Below are 24,688 nucleotides of genomic sequence, written 5' to 3' on the forward strand. Positions count from 1 at the left end.
GACAGCTCTGTTTGTGGGAAAAAAAGGACGAAAATTTCATTTGGGTGCAGCGTTGCATGACCGAGCAGTTGTCAGTCAAAGTCACTCAGCGCCGTAACGCAAAAAATGGCCTGGTCAGGAAGGGGGGGGGGGGGGTAAATCTTCTGGAGGGTGAGTGGTTAATAGCAAAAAGTGAAAAATATAGTTTTTTTCCTGAAAATTGTTGGTCTTTTTTTTTTTTATAGCGCAAAAAATAAAAAAAGCACAGGTGATCAAATACCACCAAAAGAAAACTCCGTTTGTGGGGAAAAAAAGGACATAAATGTAATTGCATGACCGCGCAATTGTCAGTTAAAGTAACCAGCTCCTGGTCAGGGCAAGCTGTTCATTTTGGGCAGACAGACTAGAAGAAGGTGTGATCTCCCCCTGACAACCTTATCCAAAACTGACATCTCCCCCCCCCCCCCCTCAGTCACATGGAATGTACCAAACCGGATCACTATTTTTAATCCTGTAAAACGAATATATCCGACCCGTCTCGTCTCTTCTAGATTCATTTAGAAAAAAACAACTGGAATGTCGCACAGCAGGATCGTCCAATCACCGCTCTTCCGCCGGTGGTCCCCCCCCCCCCCGTGGGGCGGTGCGGAGTGGTACGCTCCATTGAAATGCTTGCGCTGCGCTCCTGTGCGGGGGTCAGTCGAAGGAGAGCGGAGAGGAGAGCTGACCGGTCCTGCCGGGGAGAGCGGAGCTGTGGCTGCAAATGGTTCTAAAAATCCCGCTCCGGAGATCTGTCAGCCTGAGCCCCGAACACCAACCTACCTGCACCCCGCCAGAGATGACCGGACCTACCGCCCTCAAGATGGAAGCCAATATCCTGGTGCTGGGGGCAGACGGAGTGGGGAAGTCAGGTGAGTGGTGGGGCACCTACCGTCACCCCATAGGAGAGGGCAGACTGACCGCGAGCTGCCCAATGCAACAATGTATTCCTGCGAAAGTTACAATGGATCGAATATCGGCCAGACACACTTCTAGAAATGTTTGGTTGATTTTGTGCTCGATCTCCAATACAAGTAATTGATCAATATTGATTTTGTGCTCGATTTCCAATAGAAAAAATTGATCAATATTGATTTTGTGCTCGATTTCCAATAGAAAAAATTGATCAATATTGATTTTGTGATTTGATCTCTAATAGAAATAATCAATATGCCACACACAGGGCAGGAGATTCGATTGGGTATGATCGTGAATGATCTGTTTCTACCACGTCCTCTCATAATCTGATCGATCGTATAAAGTTGGCCATACATGTATAGGTTTTTTTTTTGTTTTTTTTTTTTTTCCAAGAATATTTGTTAACCATTAGTAGGGTCAAATTGATGTTTGGTTTGTTTTCAACGGCAGTGATGGGAATATTCAAAGGGGCAGGCAAGAAAACTCTTCTGGATCAAATGAATTTTTGGTCAGTGTATGTGGTTATCGTTCAGAAATTGCGTTCATTTTAACCGCTAGCCTACAGGGCACTTCTACCTCCTTCCTGCCCAGGCCAATTTCCAGCTTTCAGCACTGTCACGCTTTGAATGAATTGCGCGGTCATGCAACACTGTACCCATATGAAATTTTTATCATTTTTTTTCGTGGTAGAGCTTTATTTTGGTGGTATTTAATCACCTCCTGGGTTTTATTTTTTTTTAAACCAAAAACTACTGAAAATTTTGAAGAAAAAAAAATGTTCTTAGTTTTTGTTATAAAATTTTGTAAAGTGATTTTTCTCCTTCGCTGGTGTGTGCTAATGAGGCTGCACATGGGCACTGATAGGTGGCACTGATTGGCATTGATGGGTGGCATTGACTGGCAGTAATGGGTGACACTGAAAGATGGCACTGGCACATGGCACTGATGGGCACTGACAGGTGGCACTGCTGGGGCTACACTGATCATCAGGGCATACTGATCATCAGTGCCCTGATGATCAGTGTACATTTCCCCTCTGAGGGATGCCGATTACCGGCTCTCCTCCTCTCCTCTGTCAGCGTGACAGCTCGAGAGGAGAGAAATGCCTACAACCGGCATTTCCGTGTTTACATGCGATCAGCTGTGATTGGACACAGCTGATCACATGACCAAGCTGACATCTTCGGCTCTTTCCGTGATTGGTGATCCGCTGTGTCCGAGGCACATGCGCGCTCCCTGAGCCGTGTATGCGCAGTGAGAATGGGAGGACGAGAGAACCACCTTGCGCCCGTCATTGTACCATATGGGGGGCAGGAGGTGGTTAAAATTGAATGTTAGAAGCAAAAGACAAATATTTTTTTTTTTTTTTTTTTGAATGAATATTCTCGTTCGAAAATCTATAAATGTATGGCCAGCTTTAGGAACAAAGTATCTTGGAGCCGCCAATCGATGCAAAATGAGCAATAACTTTCTGCCCCATGGTAATCGTACATGATCAATTTCTGAAGTGATGATTATCATTTTTCTGAACGATCTCTTCTGATAGGAATAATCAATTGATATGTCACACACATGGGGAAATGGATTTTGAATAATATTTAAGATAGGATCATAAATTGTAGATCGATTATATAATTGATATGCCACACACGGGGGGAGGGGAATTCCTTTGATGGGTTATGATTGTAAATGATCTGTTTCCACCATGTACTCTCATAATCTGATCGATTGTATTCTGAACAAAGTATCTCAGTGCTGCCAGTCGATGCAAAATGAGTAATAACTTTCTGCCCTATGGTAATCATACATGCTTTTGATAAATGATCGATTTCTGAATTGATCATTTTTCTGAATGATCTCTCCCAATAGGAATATTCTATCACGCACATGGGGAAATGGATTTCGATCAATAGTTGAGATGGGATCATAAATTGTCAATCACATCTGTTTCCACCATGTACTCTCATAATCTGACCAATCAAATTACGATCATAGTCATGAACAGAGTATCTCAGTGCTGCTGATCATAATAAAATGCTGAAGAATTTTCAGCCCTGTGGTAATCATACATGCTTTTGATAAATGATCAATTTCCAAATTGATCATTTTTTTTCGAGCAACTTCTACCGATAGGCATAATCGATATGATATGCCATACATGGGGGGAGGGTAATTTGATAGGTTATGATCGTAAATCATCTATTCCCACCATGTAATCTCATAATCTGATCGTATTATGAACAAAATATCTCGGTACAGCCAATCAATGCAAAATTGGCAATAATTTTAGGAATAATCAATTGATCTGCCACACGCATGGGGAAGTGGATTTTGATCAATGGTTAAAATGATAAATTGTTGATCACATCTGTTTCCACCATGTACTCCCATAATCTGACCAATCAAATTACGATCGTTTTCATGAACCAAGTATCTCAGCTGCTGATCATAATGTAACAATCAATTTTCTGCACTATGGTGGCTATACACACTTTAATAAATTATGCATTTCTTTTCCGAATGATCTCTCCCAATAGGTATAATCGATTGATGTGCCACACATGCAGGGAAGTGGATTTCGATGAATCCTTAAGATATTATAAATTATTGATCACATTTGTTTCTACCATGTATTCTAATAATTTAACCAATCAAATTACGATCGTATTCATGAACAAAGTATCTCAATGCTGCTGTTCATAATAAAACTATCAACAATTGTCTTCCCTATGGTGACCATACACACTTTGATAAATGACCAGTTTCCAAATTGGCGAACATTTTTCCAAATGTTCTCACCCAATAGGACAATTCGATTGGTATGTCACACATGGAAGTGGAATTGGATAAGATATGATCAGAAGTTGTTGATCGCGTCTGTTTCCACCATGTACTCTCATAATCTGACCAATTTGTATTCCTGAACGAAGCATCTCGGTGTGACTGATCAAGACAAAATGATCAATAATTTTGCACCCTTTGACATGCACATTTTTGATAAATGATCAATTTATTTTCTAATTCTTCTCTCCCGATGGGAATAAACGATTGATATGCCACACACAGGAGGAAAGGAGATTTTTATCGATAGTTACAGGACTTGAAATTTGAAGTCCTGAGCTACTAGCCTGGCCCTAGAGTTACTCGCCATCAACAAACGCACGCACACACCTACGCGCACACATCTGTGCACACAGGCGTGTACATACACGTATGTACACGTACACCCTCCCCCACCATAAAAAGTTGCAGTACTTCGTTGTTCACTCACAGATCTGGGTACTGCACTCTAGGGGGAGGCAGAGAGCACAACACATACTCCTTACTTTGCTTTCCCTGCGCTCAGCTATTGAGCAGTGTGAGGTTCCCAGTGCCAATGACAGATCCGGCCTGAGCTCCGAGCCTGCTCAGCAAGACGGCCCTGGGGGGACACACTCCCCCACCATAATGTCCACTCGCCATTGGCGAGCAGGCGAGTGGAAATTTCAAGCCCTGAGTTATTATATGATCATAAGTAGTTGATCACATCAGTTTCCACCATGTGCTCTCATGATCTCACTGATCAAATACGATCATATTCATGAACAAGCATCTTGGTGTGACTGATCACAACAAAACGATCAATGTCCTGCCCTAGGCTGACCATAAACACTTTGATAAAATTATCAATTTCTTTTCTGATCTCTCCAGATAGGAATAATTGATTCATTCAATAGTTGAGATGTGATTGTGATTTATGATGGAAAGTTAGCGATCATCTGTTTCCGCCATGTGATCTGATATTCTGATCAACTGAAGTACAATGGAAGTCATGAACATAATGCTGCCAATCAGTGCAACAATCAATCATTTCCTGGTGGCCATACACACTTCGATGCATGATCACTTTCTTTTCCATTTGTTCTCTCCTGATAGAACTAATCAGTTGATGTACCACACACAGAAAAGTGGATCTCTTTTGATATTCTTTTGGTCAAATCTGATCTAAATTGAGTCTTTATTGTTCAGATGTGAAGTTATGGCTGTCCAGTTTGTGGATTTAATCGTTTTGATTGGATCGCACATCATTTGGGGGAAAAAAAAAATGGAAGCCTATGTGGCAACAAGTGTATATATTGCATCTTATCAGTCTTTAGATGTGGTGGATGCATTCATTTTTATATTTTATATCTGGTGATCCTGCCAGTAACACCCTTTTTCCTAGGGTGACCGCACTCACCCACGGTGTCACTGAAGGGGCAGCATTGTCACCCTGCTCTGCTTTATTGATTTGAACTACATAAACCCCATCTCCCCATTTCTATAATGTATAACAGGAGGGTTCTCCAAACTCTCTAAACAAAGCCAGTTTACTGTCCTGCCGGCTTTAGGGGGGCTGGATTGTGACCATTGGGGACAGAAATTGTCCTGGCATCAGTGAGAGGAAACAATGCAACTTTAGTATTAGGTGGAGAAATGGGTCCCCATCGTTGGTGTCAGTGGGAGAAATGGGTCCCCATCGTTGGTGTCAGTGGGAGAAATGGGTCCCCATCGTTGGTGTCAGTGGGAGAAATGGGTCCCCATCGTTGGTGTCAGTGGGAGAAATGGGGGTCCCAATCGTTGGTGTCAGTGGGAGAAATGGGGGTCCCCATCGTTGGTGTCAGTGGGAGAAATGGGGGTCCCCATCGTTGGTGTCAGTGGGAGAAATGGGGGTCCCCATCGTTGGTGTCAGTGGGAGCAATGGGGGTCCTCATCGTTGGTGTCAGTGGGAGAAATGGGGGTCCTCATCGTTGGTGTCAGTTCAAAGAAGATAAATGATGAAGCTGATAACATTGTTTGAAATTTAAGTTCAGTGCACAGCTGAAGCTACAATGAAGCCCTGTTCACATTTTAGCGATTGGGATTGTGGGTGATTTTTCTGTGATTCAAAAACGCACTGCAATGTTGGCAAAAACACAGCACCAGTGTTTGTGCGGCGTTCATTTTTAATGGTCCCTAAACCACTGTTTTGCTGTGATTGTTGAGCAGCAAACCACACCGTGCAAAGCTTGTCACCCAAAACATCCTACACTTTTTTTTTGTTTGTTTGTTTTTTTTACCGCAAGCTTCGTGCAATGCAGTTTGCCGCAATAAATCGCATGCCAATTTTGGCGAAAACGCACCAAGATTTAGGCGCCATTAGTCACTTCCCACCCGAGGTACGCATATATTTGGTCTCTCGGTGGGTGGGCTAGAAGTTGGTGGCAGGAAGGGTTAAAAAAACGAATGGGACACACATGCGCTATGTTTTGCCAGCATTGCAGTGTGATTTTGAATGACGGGCAGGATTGCAGTGATCCCAAATCATTAGATGTGAATGGGGCATAACACTGGTTTTTGGCAGGATCAACTGGCATTGTGTGTACTTAGAAAAATGTACTTGGCCTTAAAATTAAACAAATGCAGCCACCACATTGCAAGTTGCAGGTAAGCTTCAATATTATACATTTGGTTAACCCCCCCCAAAAAAACCCACCCACAAAAAAGTCTGTCTTTTTGTGCCATCACTTTCTATGTTATGTTCTTGCGTTTTTAGATATGTTTTGCGTTCTCACATACAATGCTCTCTGCCATTGCAGAGGAAACCAGGAATGTGCACCTGCGCATGTTCCTACTTCTCATACCCCGCTGTGTTCCTGACAAATTGGTCATAGGGTACACTGTACAATCTGATTGTACAATCTTTAGATTTTTTCCATCAACAATGTTGTACAAGGACCTGCCTGACTGGATACAAATTGAAAGCGTTGTTTACTTTGGTCCTCGGTTTTTTTTTCATGGTTCTGGTAAATCTAAAGGAGATGGTACAGAAATTGTACAATCAGATTTTTATAGTGTATGGCCAGCTTTCAGGTTTTCATGCGCACCTGATCAGAGGTTCCAAATCGGTCTCTGGGTGTCTTGATGTAAATGGACTTGTCTAGTCACACACGGTTATCTATAGGTCCGACCTCAATGTGACAGATCGGAGGTAATGACATGTAAATGTTATGTCTGTGTTGCTTTTACGATTTCCTAATTGTGGACTTTGATTCTGCTCCGTACAGCGCTGACCGTCCGCTTTCTAACAAGACGCTTCATTGGAGAGTATGGGGATCTCGGTAAGTACACATCTGAATCCTGACTGTTTCTGAGAAGTCTTTTTGTAAAGTTGCAGTTTTGATATTTTAAAGAGTTCACATTTTCCGAAAAAATTAAAAGGTGAACTTACCCTGCCCCTCCCCCTCCTGGACCCCACTGTACTTGCCTCCTTGGCTGATGAGCTGTCAGTGCTCATGTAGCTGGTGTAACAGTCCAGGGATTTGAAATCCCCTGCTCTTTTTACTTTCTTTCTGTAGGGCTTCCAGGACAGATCAGAGCGATTCCAATTTGTAAGAGGTCACATGCTGGTGCTGACCAATCACAATTGTTCTGATCCGTCCCAGGTGCCTTACAGAAAGATGGAGAAGAATAGGGATTTCAAATTCCCGAACCATTGCCTAGAGTGCATGGGGCACTGACAGCTCATCACCAATGAAGGCAAGTATAGCGGGGACCCAAGAAAGGCGGGTGGGAATGGGGTTTGGAGAGAGTGTAGGGTGTTGGTTCATTTTTTTTTTTTTTTTTTTTTAAAGGTGAAGTAACCCTTTAAAGTGGCTGTAAGCATATACTCTGTGAAGTGACTGGCCTCAGGTGTTACAGGGATGAAACTAATCCTCCTGCATAAGTTGTACCTGCTTATCTGTAGTATTCTCTTCTCTATAGCCATTCAAAGTACTTTTTTTTTTCCTCCCCTTTGGAGGGGGAGGTTAAATGCTCGGGAGCACCTTTTTTCTTAACTAAACTTTGTCTTTATAGACAAACTGTGGTTAAAAATAGTGGCTGAGCCCCACCCCCTGTTCCCTTCTCACTGGTGTGGCTAATGGCTCCAGCTGCTTTTTCTAAGCCAGTGACAGTGAGATGCGAGGGGCCCGATATGTCTCATGCACATCACTGGATCAAAATTGGGCATAGGTATATATTGGTGGGGGGGGGGGGGTGTTGGTGAGGATGGCTAAGGGGAGAGCTGTACACTAAAGGTTTTATACCTTCATGCATAAGGGTAACAAAAACCTTCTGCCTTTACAACCACTTTAATGGGAGCACATGAAAAATACAAAGCTTGACAAATTATAAAAAAAAAAAAAAAAAAAAAGCGTGACGATCCAGACACATTAGTCTTTCTGTGAACCATGTTATGGCTTGACAGCTAGGCATGGGCCCCCTACCCTTTCACTTTACAAAGGGTTATATACTCATAGTCCAGTGGTGCAAGGATAAGGTGTATCCCTTACACTGTCCCCTCGCTCCTGCATTATGTGCGCTGCAGGGCCATTAACCCCGCAGTGTACATGAGAATATGGCCATGCAACCGCAGCCTGAAGCACCTTAGATTGGCAGCAAGGGATTGGTCGCACGGCTGCAGGGACCGCTCCGCAGCAAGGAATGAGGTAAGTGTTACACCTTACCAGGGGCGGACTGACAACTCATGGGGCCCCCAGGTAATAGGGGATCATGGGGCCCCTGTGTCCTTGCCAAAACTCAGTCTATGAAAAAGAAAAGGTACCAGGGGCATCTCATGGGGCTCCCTACTGACCCCGGGCCCTCGGGCAGTGCCAGAGTTTCCAAATTATCAGTCCGCCCCTGCACCTCACCCCTATACTAAATTAACATTTAACCCTTGCACTGTGGGGGGCTCACTGCAGTGGTACACTGGGCCTATCTCCTTGTTTGTGTTTTGTTTTTGTTTTTTTTTTTTCTTTAAAATCCAAATAATCACACAGCCCCTAGACAGAGCTAAAAAAAAACAAAACAGGACATGTAATTGTATGCATTCTGCTTGTCCTGGTTTAAAGTACTCGCCATAAAATCAAAAGGCAGAGGTGAGGTTTGCTTTTTGTAACCTGTGGAGGCATAAGACCATCTACACCAAGTATGCTGGAATATGGGCTGCTGGTTCCTTTGTGTTGGCTGAGTTCCCACTGACCTCCATGGGCACGGTGTGTTTATTGATCTTGTAGGAATAAAGGTCAGCCTTTTGGTGAAGGTTTTAAAAGGCCATGAGAAACATTTTGCAAGCCTTTTGTCTTACTATCTGCAAACACACTTTGATATTTGAGAGATGTTTGCAGAGAATACAATGTATCTGTTTCATTAGTTTTCAATTGTTCATTGTTGTATGCTGGTTGTAAAGGTATTTTACCTTTTTTATGCATGAAGGTAAAAAAATCTGTGCAACAGCCCCCCCCCCCCCCCCCCATACTGACCTGAGCCCCTTCTTGATCCAGTGATGTGCACAAGAGCAGTGGCTCTCCCTCATTGGCCTAGACAGCAGAGGGAGCCATTGACTGGTAAGTATAAAATGCTGTGGGTTTTTTTTATCGATTTTTGCCAGTGCTATAGCCACTAGCAATAATCGCTGTTCTCCCCACGTCGAACACCATAGCGCTGCAAGAGGGATTCCCCCTTCAACAGTTGGTTGAGCAATTTGTTTGTGTTTTTTTTTTTTTTTTTTTTCTGCAACCCGTGGTTACAGGAAAAAAAATTGCATGGCTGGCTTTACTCTGCGCTGAGTGTACTGTGTAAATGTGCTGTGTTGTCAGATGCTGGGGCAGGATTGGGTAAACTATGCTAAATGCAGTCTGCTATAGTGTTCTGTCGACGTTTAGTTTCCAACATTGCTGCTTTGCAAAAGCTAGTACGATTTTCTAGGGGAAATTTTTGAAGACATCTGTACGATATTCCCTTTTTTTTTTTTTTTTTTTTTTTTTTTTTTTTTTTTTTTTTTAGGGATTTATATAGTGCCGCCAATGTACATGGCACTTTACATATATTGTACATTCACATCAGTCCCTGTTGTACAGGAGCGTACAATCTAAGGTCCCTAACTCGCGTTCTTACATACTAGGGCCAATTTAGACAGGAGCAAATTAGCCCACCAGCATGTCTTTGAAGTGTGGGAGGCCAAGGCAAGCACATGGAGACCATGAAAAGTCCATGCAAGTAGTGTCATGGTTGGGATGTGAGCTGATGATCCAAAGCAGAAGTGCTAAACTCTAAGCCACTGTGCTGCACTATTAGCCTAGGTTCACACTTCCACATGTTGTATGGGCTGCATTTATGTGAGCACAGCAGTCCATTGGAGACGGCTGGTGTGCCTTGCAAAACGCAGGGTAAAGGTCCCTTCATCTTGCCAGAAATCGCAGTCCACATGGGAATTGCACTGTAGCGCAGGTGTGATTTCCAGTGTGGGGGGCCACCCATTAGGATTAATGGCACCTGTCTGTGGGTTCCACGTTGTGTGCGGGTGGTTGCAGCTGTGGGGATGAAGTGCAGGTCCTGCAGCTGCTTCCACCCGCACATATGAGAACTGAGCCTCAGTGCTGAACTCCAGGGAAAGGAAAATTTGTTACTTGCAATGGAGCTGCCCTAGCGCTGCAAGGTTTAAATGCTCAGTTAGGTGTAGGAGGCTACAAAAAGCATGTCTTATCTGATCCTCTGCTCCTGCAGTCTGTAGAATCAGTCACTGCAGCCTAAACTCTGGTTGTTGCAGGTCCTCTGATGTTAAAGTCCACTGCAGGTCCCATACCTCTGCACTGGACATAAGGACACTGAAGGACTGTTCACTTCTGGAGTGTAGAGAAGCGCACCAGCTGCCAGGGGAGCATTAGATTGGGTATTTAAAACTGCACCCCTAGAACTAAACTAGCATTTAACTTTTGCAGTGCAGGGGCAGCCCCACTGCAAAAGAGGATTTTTCCTTTCAACAGATACTTTAAAGGATAAGTTCACATTATTTTTTAAATATAAATGCCATTCTTTTGCAGGAAAAAAGTGCATTTAGAATTTTTTTTTTTTATTTTTTTATTTTTTTTTGAGCCTGGAAAGCATTTCACCAGCTAACTGAGTGGAAGCAGTCTGCTCATAGCAGGTCTCAGTCAAATCATTGGCTGACCCCTGCTGACAGAATCCCGCTATGCCCAATCACAGCAGGAGGTGGGGGAGGGTTGCTGGGGGGGGGAAGCATTTGTGCCCTCCTTCTGGAAGAAGGGAGCAATGTACAGGTACATCGCTGTCCCTGTACAAGCCACCTGCAGTAAAATGTGGCCAGCTGGTCCAAAAGTGGTTGCAGAAAATGCTAGCTGTCATGCTCACCCGCTTGCTTAAATACATTTGTATGGGCACTGCAGTCTATGTATTTGAGTGGGCTGCTGCGCCATCTTAAAGGCAGGGAAAAGGTCCCTGCAGCATTTTAGGAATCGCAGCCTGCATGGGAACTGCAAGTGCGGTGCAGTTCCCAGTGCGTGCAGCATTCCATTAGGATTAATGGCTCATGCACCCATCCAGCTAATTTTTCTGTGCGGGTGGTTGTGGCTGCAGGAACAGGTGAGGACCTGCAGTGGGAGCCACCTGTACAGATGTCAACCTAGCCTTAATCCATTGACCTGGAAAGCATACAGATGGAGGTTTCACAACTTTTTTTTTTTTTTTTTTTTTTTTTTTTTTTTCCTTCCCCTGACTCTTGCTGTACATGACATGGCTCCAGGTCAAAGTATTCAAGCCAGAGGGATTAGCTTGACTACCAGCATTTTCTAATGTAGCCCCTGTACTTCTCTTGTAACAGGGTTCCTTTAAAAGTGTATATATAATTTGTATGCAATTTGTTTATAATTTTTTTTTTAACTTGTATTGTAGAATTACTAATCGTGGACTTATTTTGTAGTAGTAATAGGTTCTTGTTTAAGCCAATGGAAATAATTTGGCTACTGGGAAGAAATCCTTTCATAGAGACCTATTGAGGTGCAGATTTTCTACTGTACTGATGTCTTCATTAATGTCATTACTGCAGAATGGGCTGTACCCATTGTTCCCTTGTTTGACGCTAATGTCATAATAAAACTATCTTTAGATGATGCAGCTCATCTCAACTAAAGAAGCTGCCTAATTAACTTAGAAACTGTAGGATAACATAATTTGTCTGAGCTTTACTTTGGAAGCCTACGTACAGACGTAATGAAATAAAGCCAGGCTATTAGGATGAACAGAAGCAGATGTGGCTGTGTGGATATTGATGGAGTCAAGTTGTCCTGAACACGCAAGAAAGCTTTCATGCAAACCAAACACTCGTGCAATATTAATTCCCGGAGTGAGCTCTGTTGTGACCGATCTCATGTATTTTTTTTTTTTTTTTTTCCTTGCAGAATCTATATATAGCCACAACATCTTGGTGGACGGAAAGGAAGTTCTATTTAATATTTGGGATTTTCCGTACTCAAAGGTGAGTTCTTCACCAGCTTACCCAACTATTTTCCACGATGTGGCTTATGGAGATTTATGAAGTGTCTATGTACTTTGCATTGGGGAAAATCTTTCATCATATTTGTCCACACACCTATTGAGTTTAGTAACTCATATTAAGCTCTCTCAATCAACGTGAACTACTTCATTAGTTATACTGCAAGCATTTGTAAATAGATAGGAAGGTATAATTATATTTGTGTGTTTTTGGAGGCCAGGCATCATTTTAAATGGCAGACTCAGGTCCAGAGTAGGACCTAGTAACTGTCCCATCCGGACTTGCGGTCTCACCATTTAGGAGCCACTTCTTTCTTCTGGCCTTCATCTGTCATTCTTAAACTCTAGTTTACACATGCGTCTTCAGCTGGGGGATTAACATGATTCTTGAAATAGAATTAGTCCCTATAGATGGCTTTAACATATCTGCATTGCAGCTGCAGTCAGTGTGGTTTAGAAGGTCATGTGATTTTTTTGGAGCTGTGATCCGAATTATTAATCTTCCCACTTGAATGGGAACCTCATCAGATTACATTTGTAGTTTTCATTCTACATCTGAGCAAAACTGAATAGTATAACATTTTGTCATTGGGGGGGGGGGGGGGGGGTTGTTTATGGACAATCTACATATCAGAAAAGAGGAGCATTGGATGGCTATCTACCACATTGTGGCAGATGGAAGGCTGACCTACAGCAGTGGTTTCCAAACTGCAACCTATTCTTGCCTTTATAGTGCCTCGGGGCGCTATTCCTCCCACTGACATTTTAACAATGGGTTATACTGATACCTGGACATTTTTCTGCTCCCAATGGCCACAGTCTGGCCCCTCTAAAGTCCAAAGGATCATAAACTGGCCCTTTGTTTAGAAAGTTTGGAGACCCCTGTTATACAATGTTGGTGCAGTGTATCTTATGAGGGTGGTGCAGGCAACCTTTTTAACATGGAGGAACCACTAATGGAGCTTTCAGGTCTTGGGGAACCCCTGTAAATTACTATATAATTTCATAGTACATTGGTGTGATGGCCATTGGGGGGGAAATGTTTCTTACATTGATGGTCTGTGAAGGAATGCCCTCTTACAGATGGCTAAAAAGAGAATTTGTGTCAGTAGTTGCATATCTGACCGAAGTTGGTCAAGGAACCTCTAGACATTGTCTGAGGAACCTTTTTTGAGGCCTGGTTTAGAGAGGCTGGTGTGGTGGCTGATGGACTGATTCTACTGTTCTGACGTTCAGCCTTTGGTGGATTTTTTCAGGGATGGGCTGGTGAACTATGGAGTGAAATAACAACTAAGCAAAATGTTTTTTACAATAAAGATTAACCATACATTGAAATGCAGCTTACATGCAAACAAAATCCATAAGAGACCCTCTTGAACCAATCCATTGTAGAGCTGATCTATATTATCTGGTTCAACTAAGGAGTAGGAAGAATCTCTTATTTTTCTTTTGTCTTTTTGACATTGGTTGTTGTGTTATTGCATATGTAGTGAAATATCAGAACTCTCCAACTAGTCAACAATGCTACTACCATTGAAAACTATGTTCTTAGTTGGTTCCATTGTAAGGTTAGTCTGGCTGGTTGATGAAGGCATAAGGAGCAGAGATGATTGACACAAAATCCTCCTTGCAGCTTTGATATCACCATTTGGGAGGGGTTTAGGGAGAATACGGAGTTTAGGCACAATTCAACCATTGAATTTGTCAGGAGATGAAGTTGGAAACAATAGGTGTAGGTTTCCAAAATGGAATCTTAAGCTGGTGATGCTCCTGGTAGAATCTTTTGTGCAAAAATATAATTCTTATATTAGAAAACCATGTGTAAATTTATTTTTTTTTTGGGCCAGAGTGTAGCCATTGGGAGTAGAAAAGGTCCTGATAAGTGGGGAAGAAAATGCCCCATCTTTGGTGTCAGGAATTGTGTCCCATAACTGGTATTGGTGTCATTGGAAGGAAGGAATTTTGTCCTATCGTCATTCTCAGTTGGAGACATTGTGCCCCATCATTGGTGTCATTCAGCCCAGTTGTTGGTGTCTTTGGGAGGAGGTTTGCCTTTTCATTTGGTGTCAGTGGAGGTGGAATTATGTCACCTCGTTGGTATCAGTGAAATGGGGCCCCAATGGCTGGATTAAAGTAAGCAAAGGGCTGCCGTTTGAAACTACTGGTATACAGAACAAAACGCCTAAAATGTTTACCAGAAACTAATTCCAAGAGAAGAACATGGTCAACTATATAACCACTCCTTCTGGTAATAATAGTTGCCTGGCTGACATTCTTTCTTCAATATTTCCTCAGTTACTGAACACATGTATGCTGATGAGGAGTTCTGACTTCACTGGTTGCATACTTGTTATGGTTGGTTTTATAAGAAAGTGTTAGCCAGAGGCAGCCAGGTACCTAGTATAGCTAAATAACAAGCATGTCATACTTGGGCGGTGTAGTGGCTTTGTACAGAGCAGCCTTGATCTTCTTCTCCACTGGCGCTCCTAGCTCCTCCAAGTGCCCACCAAGCTGTGTGCTCTGGGGGCACGCTAGCTCCTGAGCTCCACTCTGTCTAAAAGACAGTGTGGCTCGGCCCCGCTCTTCCCTTATTGGCTTCCAGGTCGCTTTAATGAGGGAGAAACCAGGAGAGCTACTGCTCTCATGCACATCAGTGCATCGATATCAGGCTCAAGTAGTAGTTGGGGCTGAGAGGGGAGCTGCACACTGAATGCTTGTTTTTTACTTTTATGCATAAAGGTAAACCTTCAGCCTTTACAACCACTTCAAAACCAGATGAAGTGATGGCCCTCTCCATAAAATTTAACAACTTTAAAGTGTAAGAAAAACCTAATTCTAACTATTCCTAACTCCTACCTATCCTGCCTGTATAAAAATTGGTCTACTTGCCTATATATATTTTTTTTTAATCCACTTCATCCCAGTCACATGATCCTGCAGTTCCAACCACCTCCTTCCCCTCACCCTTATCAGTAAGCGGATGCTGCAGGGGAGAGAAGGGAGAGCCAACACTTAATGATTGGCCCAGCATTGTGACAATACGTACCAGTGCTGTCACCTGGGTAGAGTACATAGGTCTGTGTAAGCTACAGCTTTAAAAGCTCATAGCCTGCAAAGGGTGGATTCTTCTGCTCTGGCAACTGCATGAAGTGTCAGGGGAGCAAAAGGAGAGATATACGGTACTTGAGCTTTTTTTTTTTTTTTTTTTTTTTTTTTTTTTCCCCCCTCCCTGCATGGGAATTCTTTTGCCTATACCAGGAATCTGATTAGTTACTATGAGCATCAGCTCCACTGTTGTATCCGCTTTTATAAATCACTACTCCAATATGAATTGAACAATGAATGTAAAAAAAGAACATGATACACTATCAGTGCCTAGGGGCACTTGTGTACACAGTTGCATGACACCGACAACAATCTTGTTTAATAAGTCACTGGATGCTTAATATTTTACTACTGAAGTAGCAATTATGTTACTAGGGGTCTGCTCAATGACTTTCCTTGTCCTACTTGATATTACAAGAAACGGGTATCCTTGTGTGATTTGAGCTTTTTAGAGACTGCACTTTTAGCTGATGGAAAAACACGAGTGCTTTAAAACATCTGTACCCATGTCTGATCGTGTATAGAATGTCGAGGGAGATAAGAGAAGCCCAGTGATTAGAATTTTCCTTATCTGACTAGAATGTCATGAAAACTCTTCAAATATTTTTCCATTTTGATCTGTGATTGAGTGAGGAATGTGCTAGATTAAACAATTGGAACATTGGATTAAAAGACCATTACTTAAAAAAGAGAACGCATTGTGCAAAAAGTACAAACCTATTGCAGCTGTTTTTTTTGTTTGTTTGTTTGTTTGTTTTTTTTTGTTTTGTTTTTTTTTTTTAAATTCATGCAATTAAAGCAGATTCTGGGATTTATTTTTTCCATATGCAATGGGGCTGTGGCCGCACTGCATGGGTTGATTGCACATTTTGTCCAGAGGTGCAGAGAAAAGGCAATCACCTGATCTTTTGTTTCTCTGGAAAACAGTGCTCCCCCACATCCAGGAGTGGGCTGTTCCTGCTGTCTTCACATCTAGAGACTGTCTATGGGTGTGATGTCAGGAACAGACCACCACACAAGACCGCTAGACTGCAGGGGTACAGGAGCATCAGGGACCGGTTTTGTGCTGGGAGGATCAGAGGATTAGGCAACTATTTTTTGGTTCTCTGCACCCCTTTAAAGAAAATGAGTAGAAGAATTTACTGGAATTATTCAACAAAGGAGCTTTCCTAAACAGTTTTTCATAACTATATCAGCCGTGTGCTCCTAAGGGCTCATGCACATGGGTGCATATCTACTTGCATTGGAAACAAACTGGCATATTGTGGTGCAGTTTGCAGATGCCCATAAACAAACCTAAATGGTTGTAGGCCAGCTGGGCTCAGGGACTTGCGTCTATGCGCATGCATCACGGTACACATTGCTTGCCTGCATACAGCCCAATAAAGCCATTCATGTCTATGGGCAGTATGCAGCAACAGGGGCTCCTGAGCACAAAAATATGCTAGTTTGTTTACAATGCAAGTAGATATACACCCATGTGCATGAGCCCTTAGGGGCACACGACTGATATAGTTATGAAAAACAAACTGTCTTTTTTTTACTCTGCGAGGATTGTACCTGTGTGCATAAGCCCTATAGTTCTGTAGCAATAGTTCTACTTCCAGTTTTAAACCTCAGACATGAAATATGATCAAAGCATATCCCTCTTTAGTGTCTGCTTGTCTCAATTCAAAGCACTAAGTGTAATTTCTGTCTGCTGCCTTGTTCCTCTCAGTATGAGTCACATCTGATAAGTTTTCCTGACACCAAGAGAAAAATGGTGACAGGAAAGGGCACAGCCTGTGATTGATGGCCTCAGCTCTGTTGCTGTGTGGAGGGGGTGTGTCCCTCCCCTCCCATCAGCTCTCAGAGCTCTCCTCAATGACGTTACTTCAGGTCCCCGCCCCTTGCTTTTCAAAGCTGAGATCCAATTTAAATTCTGCATTTTAGATGTACGGGAAAGATGACTAGACAAGAGGTATAACTTGCGAAGGATGATTTGTTTCATCTGTATATCACCTGAGGCCAGGCTCTTCACTGGGTGTATGTGGGTTTACAGCCACTTTTAAATCAGAACCACACTGCCTCTGAATATTAAAATGGATTAAAACCATTTTAGCCTGTGGTGCTCAAACTCCCCCATCCATCCATGCCTCCATGCGTATTTTGCTGAGAAATTACTTTGACTAATACACCCCCCCCCCCCCAATAGTTGGCTGTGGCCATTTTTAGTAAGGGCAGATGATCCAGGTAGCATTTACTTCCTGGAATTTATCTGTCCTTGGCTCAGGCATGCAGGCAGGAGGGTGTGCTTAACCGAGAGCCCCTCCTGGAGACTTCTGGGATGTAGAACTTATTTTGCCTAGGTCTGCCAGTAAGTGAAGAAAAAAATAATAAAATTAAAAACAAGTAAATATACTTTCCTATCTATTTACTAATGCTAGCACCATAAGGATTAAAAATGGCCAATGTTGATTGAGAGTGAATCTCCACTTTAAAGCGGAACTAAGTGGCTCCTAAATCTCCACCCTTCACTGCCATTTTTAAGCCCAGGCATGTGCTACTGGTCTTTCCGGCATTTTGTTGCTGGAAGAAAACGGCAGCGCATCTGTGCACACATGGTGGATTTCTACACAAATGCCCCCACCTTCTGATAGATGAGGAAATAGTGCCAAGTGGCATTTGTGAGCATGTGCAGAAATCCTGCACACATGTCACGCAGTTGTTGCGGCTGAGTAACCTACTGCCATCTGGGATAGCTATGATGTAGTCAGGAAGTGCTGCTTTGCAGTGCAAAATGCATCTAAATGGTAACCATTTCAATAAGTTTTTTTAGTATCTTTGTAAGGCCCTTTTCACATGAGAGGTCTGATCAGGTCCACCTGTCTGTTTTTCAGGCGCACTTTATTGGATGGTCTTGTCACTCCTATGGACTGATAGGTGTAATTGTTTGTTTTACATCTGTCTACCTCCAATCCTGAGCGCTCAAAAAAAAAAAAACACTGTCCCCTTCCGTCTAGGCAGTTTGAATTGGAGGGTAGCCTTCTAGACTGGCTCTGTCCATGTCCTCTGTTGATTAGTGGCCAGGTTCCCCACTGATCAAAACAGAGCCTGCTCCGTGTGAAAGGAGTCTTAGAGGAAGGGGGGGGGGGGCAAAATAAGAAATTGTTGTTTCGTGTGCATTAAGTCCCACTTAAACCAAGGTCCAATGATACTCCCCTTTTCCCCTTCAGTCCCACTTAAACCAAGGTCCAATGATACTCCCCGTTCCCCTTCAGTCCCACTTAACCCAAGGGCCACTGATACTCCCTGTTCCCCTTCAGTCCTACTTAAACCAAGGTCCACTGGGTGACTTAATAAAGGAGGCCACACCTCCAAAATGCATTGTGTAGGCAACCACAACACGTCTGTCTTCCTCCTGCACCTCAAGCTTCTCACTGCCCTACAACCAACAGCTACGTGGTGTGGCACCATCAGGTTTGGGCGCATGCTCGTTATCATTCCCATGCTGCTGACTAGTTCCAGTGGCCTTGCAGCTGTCAGAGGGAGGGTTCCCAGTATCCATACTACCCGGATCATGCAGCAACCATTAGGAGTGGATGGTGTGGACACACATGCCTTTTTCTACATGGAATATGAGTGTATATTGTGCAGATTCTTATGGTTGGTTTTTAATAAACTGGATTACGCTAGGGTAGCTGTGTGCCCCCCTTTTTTTGGGGGGGGGGGTTAGGGGTTTGAGGTAGAGTAAGGAGCTGAGAATCTCTACAGAATCAAGCATTAGTGTTGTGGGGGGAGGGGTAGAAAATGCTGGTATTACAAAGAAAATAGAGTAAAAAAAAAAGTTAAAAAAAAAAAACTGATTTTGTGCATTTTGACCAATCTGCTCCTGATCAGGAAGGGTTTTACTATATCCATTGATCTATAAATTTTAAAATGTTTTGCTCTTTAATGACTTTTTTTTTTTTTTTTATTTTCTAAACTGCCATAGGAGCCAACTGAAGAAAGCTGCGCAGAGGAGGAGAAGCGCATTCAGTGGGCCGATGGTTTCGTCTTGGTTTACAGCATTTGTGACCGGGCCAGTTTCAATATTATCTGCCAGACTATCCAACTGATCAAAGCTTCCAAAGACTGCTTAGGACCAGAGAAACTGCCCATAGTCATTGTGGGTAATAAACGCGATCTGCATCACTTACGAACTGTCTCCAGCGAAGAAGGGAGGCTTTTGGCTCTGTCTATGGACTGCGACTTCTATGAAGTTTCAGCAGCCGAGGCCTACCATGGCGTTCTTATGGTTTTCCATGGCTTGGTGGATAAGATTAAGGAGTCCAAGCTGGTGACCAAGAAGGGGACGGGGATACGAGGCATTGTGAAGAGCATGTCGGCGGTGTTTGCTAGGAGGAGAACAGACTCTCTGTAATACCTGCAATGCTTGGCAGACGATGACACACGACTTCAACATTTGTAACACTTCTGTTTTACATTCTAGCCGTTTTGACTTGGCGGTGAAATGCCGTGTATTTAAAACTGCCTATATCAACTTTTTTTTTTTTTTGCTCATTGCTCTTTTAACACAGTAACTAAATGATTTACTTAACTGCTTCTAAAGTTGGAGCCGCAACTTAGAAAATGAGGCGTGAAATTAAAAAAAAAAACCCTGGCTTATCACCGTGAAGCTGCTTTTGTGTGATAAGCTTCCCCACACATTAGGAAGATCTAAAGAGCCTCCAGCTTTCATCTGTTCATTATCTCCTATCAGACATGTCCTCTCTTGTTGCTGAGTTCTTCGGCTTTGCATTCTATCTCGAACTTTCAGCTTCATCATGGAGTAGATCTTACACAGTAGTGAAAGGAAAGTCTATCAGTGATTTACCATTGCTTATTGGAATGAATGCACATATCACTGTTGTGGCATTGTCTAGGTGCTCTGTGTTTTCACAAGCTGGTCCCTTGTGTGTACTGGGAGGAATGCATTTTTATGAGGGTAATGGAATGTGTGTAGTAGACATTCCATGCTGGGACAATACAGAAGCACCTCATTGCTAATTGCAGAAATCACAATAAACCGATCTGTGCTCATAGCAGTTAAGCCGTAAAGTGAAGTAGTTCATCAAAATCTGGGAATGTTGGGTGTAAGGAGCATGTACAAGAGGACTTCTGATCTCCCTGTCAAACATTTTCAGACCTGTATTTTCTTTTTTTCTGTTAGAAACAATTGTACTGTCCGTGATACTTTTTTTTATTTGCACTAACATACAATTTTGAGGACAAGCTTTCGGGGAGTGTCCCCTTCAAGGTCCAAGCAGTACAATACAAATCACAAAGTTTTAGCAGAATGTTATGCACGAATACAGCTATAATCACTTTTTTCTGTTGGACATTCATAATCAATTTATAATGCATGCTGGATGACAGGGGCGGACTGACAACTCATGGGGCCCCCGGGCAATAGGGGATCGTGGGGCCCCTGTGTCCTTGGCCAAAGTCAGAAAAGCATATGAAAAAGGTACCAGGGGCATCTCATGGGGCCCCCTACTGATCCCGGGCCCTCGGGCAGTGCCCGAGTTTCCAAATGGTCAGTCCGCCCCTGCTGGATGAAGTTTTTATACACATTGAGGAGGATTTACTAAAACTGGGGAGTGCAAAATCTGCTGCAGTTCTGCAGAGAAAACAATCGGCTTCCAGTTTTGTTTGTTTTTGTCAAAGCAGCACAGTGGCTTAATGGTTAGCACTTCCGGCTGGTAGTACTAGGATCCTTGGTTTAAATCCCAACCACGGCACCACCTGCCTGGAGTTAGCATGTTCTCCCTGTGCGGGTTTTCTCTGGGTACTCTGGTTTCCTCCTACCGCCAAAGACATGCTGGGAGGTTAATTGGTTCCTGTCTAAATTGGCCCGTGTGTGTGTGTGTGTGTGTGTGTGTGTGTGTATATGAGTTAGGGACCTTAGATTGTATGCCCCTTGAGGGTTAGGGACTGATGTGAATGTACAATATATTTGTAAAGTGCTGCGTAAGTTGATGGCGCTATAGAAGTACCTGAAATAAAAAACTTAAAAAAAAAAAAAAAAAGCTCCATTCTAACCCCCCCCCAAGAAATAAGTCAATAGCTACAACTACTGTGACTGCTGCCTTTTTTATTATAAGGACACTTCCTGTCCAGGGATCCAGCACTATCCTCAAACGTGCCAATTCTTCAATCAGGTTCCTGGCACTGGCATCTTGGCTAAGGGAAACCAACAATGAAGCCTTGCGGCTTCACAGCTAATTTCTTACTGCGCTTCGTGACAGGTCCAGCAGTCTCCTGGGACCTGTGAAGTGTCCCAGAAGGCTACAGAGGAGGGGGTGGTGAACTTCCACTTGGATCACAGGCAATCCAACTGGAAATGAGACTGAGTACCTGTCAAAACCAGGCACCCGCTCCTCCCATTCCAGAAAGTGTCAATTGCTACAGAGGAGGGGAAGGGGGGAGGATGAAGACAAGCGGAACATCCCCTTTTGGGTGAAGTTCTACTTTCATTGAACAAGTTGAAGTTAGAAGCTGATTGGCTACCGTGCTCAACTGCACCTAATTTTATATTTTTTTAGTAAATCGACCCGATATTTGCCTGATTATCTCTTTTGGATAGGAAAAATAGGAATCTCCAAATGATTTTCCAGCCTATCGGCTTGGGCCTCATTCACACTGCAAATATATGGCAGCTGTGGCACAAATCCAATTGATTCCTGTGGCTGGATTCACAGGTGGGTATAGCAATTGGCTTGTGTTCAGGGCGATCATCTGACCCGAACCACAGGTAATTGCTCCGTGTGCAATTACATGCTGCTGCAGTCAGCCTACAAATCCATTTACAACTGTCCTAGGCTACATCACCAATCTTGTCTTAAGATATCACCCAAACCATCATCTCTGCTCCTCCCAAGACCTCCTGCTCTCTAGCTCTCTTGTCTGCTCCTCCAATGCTTGTCTCTAGGACTTCTCCAGAGCCTCTCCCATCCACTGAAACTCCCAATCAAATCCTGTCGAGCTATCCCCTACTCTGTCCACCTTTTAGGCAATTCCTGCAAACTCCTTTTCAGGAAAGCCTATCCTGCCTCCACCTAATAACTGAGTTTTTAATTCTCATCCTTCAGTTATTCACTTTTGCACAACTGATAGATTGCAAGCTCTAAACCCTCTTGTTTGGAATTGTATTGTAACTGTACTGTCCCCTTTATTTATATGCACATACTGTTGGTGCCATATAAATCCTGTATAATAATAGTCTGTGAATACATAAAAGTCTGGGTTGGCCCTAAAGGTTATGAATTATTGGAATCCTTGAGCCCAACTGATTTTGATTGTTTGATACAAGTCTGGCAAGGTTTCACCTTCTGCCAAATTCCAAAAAAGCTTAGATTAGTGTGACACCATTGGGTTTGTAAACTTATGAAATGAAAAATGAACAAAGCATATCCTTTTGTGTGTTCTAGCCTCAGTCCAAAGCATTACGTGTGATTTTGTTTGTGCTCTGCTATCTACATGAGTCACTTCTAACCGGTTATGCCAACACTAGAGAATCCAAGGGGATGTTCCCACCCTCATGTCACAGCACACAGCAGGTGATTGACAGCCTCAGCGATGCATGTTTCCTCATAAGTGTGTGGCAATCCCTAAACTCAGGTTTCAGTTTGTACTCCGCTCCCTGCTTTATTCTTTATGGTGACATCAGATTCCAGTCCTCTGCCTTCTGCAGCTGAGAAATAGCCTTTGATCAGTGTACTTTGATGGGCTATAGAGAAAATGCTACAGCTAAACAGCTACAACTTATGTGAATGTTTATTCTGTGTATCCTCTAAGGCCAGTCACTTTACTTGGTATATGTAAGAGTTGACAACCACTTAAGACCCCCACTGTGATGTCTACTATTATCTTCAGGGCAAAGAGAAATACGAGGAAAATGAGGTTATGAATATTGTACATTTTGTAAAAGAAGCTACGCCATGATTTTGCTCACTATTGTCCTTGTAATTCTAATACTTTTGCAGTCTGCAGTTATTGGGAGTTTTTTAGATGAATGAACAAGTCTTTTTCCAATTATTATTGGACATTTTTTTCAAGATACATTTGATGCAATAAGTGTGCATTTATTGCTGTAAATAAGCAAAAGAAATATGGGTCATGGGAGCTATGATGATTAGACTGATAAAGAGAACATTCCGTGATTCCATCACAACACTGCCTTCATGTAATACATCTGTGAAAAAAAAGTATAAAAAAAAAAATTCTGTAAGGTGTTGTCAATTCACATGTCCTGCCAGTGTCCCCACTATAACTATGTAACACTGTGTACATTATGATTGTATATTTGTACAGTTCAGAGCTCTGCCGTTTATCTGTAGAACCTTCCCTTTGAAAATGGAAAAGTATATGTAAATAGCAAAGTAAAATCTATTTTAAATGGTTTGTATAATTGATACAATATATCAATAAATATTCTTATGTGTGTACATGTATCTGCTGTCCAATGTATTTTGATATTTACAAGTATCTAGAAACCATAAGTTCTAGAGCAGGGGTCTCCAAACTTTCTAAACAAAGAACCAGTTTACTTTCCTGCAGACATCAGAGGGGCTGGACTGTGTCCATTGGGAGTAGAAAATGTCCCTGCATTGCTAACTATGCCCCACCATTGGTGTCCATAAGAGAAGTAGTGTGCCCCCACTGTTATCATTCGGAGGAAAAGTGCCCTATCATTGGTGTCAGTGAGAGGAATAGTGCCCATCATTGGTGTCAGTGGGAGGAATAGTGACCCATCGGGGGCGGACTGACCATTTGGAAAGTCAGGCACTGCCCAAGGGCCCGGGGTCAGTAGGGGGCCCCATGAGATGTCCCTGGTACCTTTTTCATAGACTATTTTGAGTTTGGCCAAGGACACGGGCCCCATGATCCCCTATTGCCCGGGGGCCCCATGAGTTGTCAGTCTGCCCCTGTGCCCCATCGTTGGTGTCAGTGGGAGGAATCGTGCCCCATTGTTGGTGTCAGTGGGAGGAATAGTACCACATCATTGGTATCAGTGAGTAATGGTGACCCATCATTTGTGTCTTTTGAAGGAATAGTGCCCCATCATTGGTATCAATGAGAGGAAGGGTGCCCCATCATTGGCGTTAGCGGGAGGAATAGTGCCACATCATTTGTATTATGAGTAATGCTGACTCATCATTGGTGTCTGCTGAAAGAATAGTGCCTCATCATTGGTGTCTGCTGAAAGAATAGTGCCTCATCATTGGTGTCTGCTGGAAGAATAGTGCCCCATCATTGGTATCAATGGGAGGAAGGGTGCCCCATCATTGGCGTT

At 43.0% G+C, this 24,688-nt stretch overlaps 1 protein-coding gene across 1 annotated transcript; it reads left to right on the forward strand.

Annotated features, from left to right (window-relative positions):
• The first annotated feature begins 633 nt into the window (after positions 1 to 633).
• LOC149435064 (ras-related and estrogen-regulated growth inhibitor-like protein A) lies at positions 634 to 23,846 on the forward strand. The gene is made up of 4 exons (XM_089663052.1): positions 634 to 890; positions 7,002 to 7,055; positions 12,174 to 12,250; positions 19,346 to 23,846. Exons 1-4 carry the CDS (start codon positions 743 to 745, stop codon positions 19,772 to 19,774), a joined length of 708 nt encoding a protein of 235 aa, XP_089519178.1. The 5' UTR covers positions 634 to 742; the 3' UTR covers positions 19,775 to 23,846.
• The last annotated feature ends 842 nt before the right edge of the window (positions 23,847 to 24,688 follow it).

This window comes from Staurois parvus, unplaced genomic scaffold (assembly GCF_062004578.1).
Source record: "Staurois parvus isolate SC_StPar_1 unplaced genomic scaffold, SC_StPar_1.0 ptg001617l, whole genome shotgun sequence".
In the NCBI taxonomy this organism is placed as follows: Eukaryota; Metazoa; Chordata; class Amphibia; order Anura; family Ranidae; genus Staurois; species Staurois parvus.

Coding starts and splice junctions, on each gene's coding strand:
- LOC149435064 (XM_089663052.1), top strand. CDS start 743: ATGGTTCTAAAAATCCCGCTCCGGAGATCTGTCAGCCTGAGCCCCGAA. Junction 7,056..12,173: donor TGGAGAGTATGGGGATCTCG/GTAAGTACACAT, acceptor TTTTCCTTGCAG/AATCTATATATAGCCACAAC. Junction 12,251..19,345: donor GGGATTTTCCGTACTCAAAG/GTGAGTTCTTCA, acceptor AAACTGCCATAG/GAGCCAACTGAAGAAAGCTG.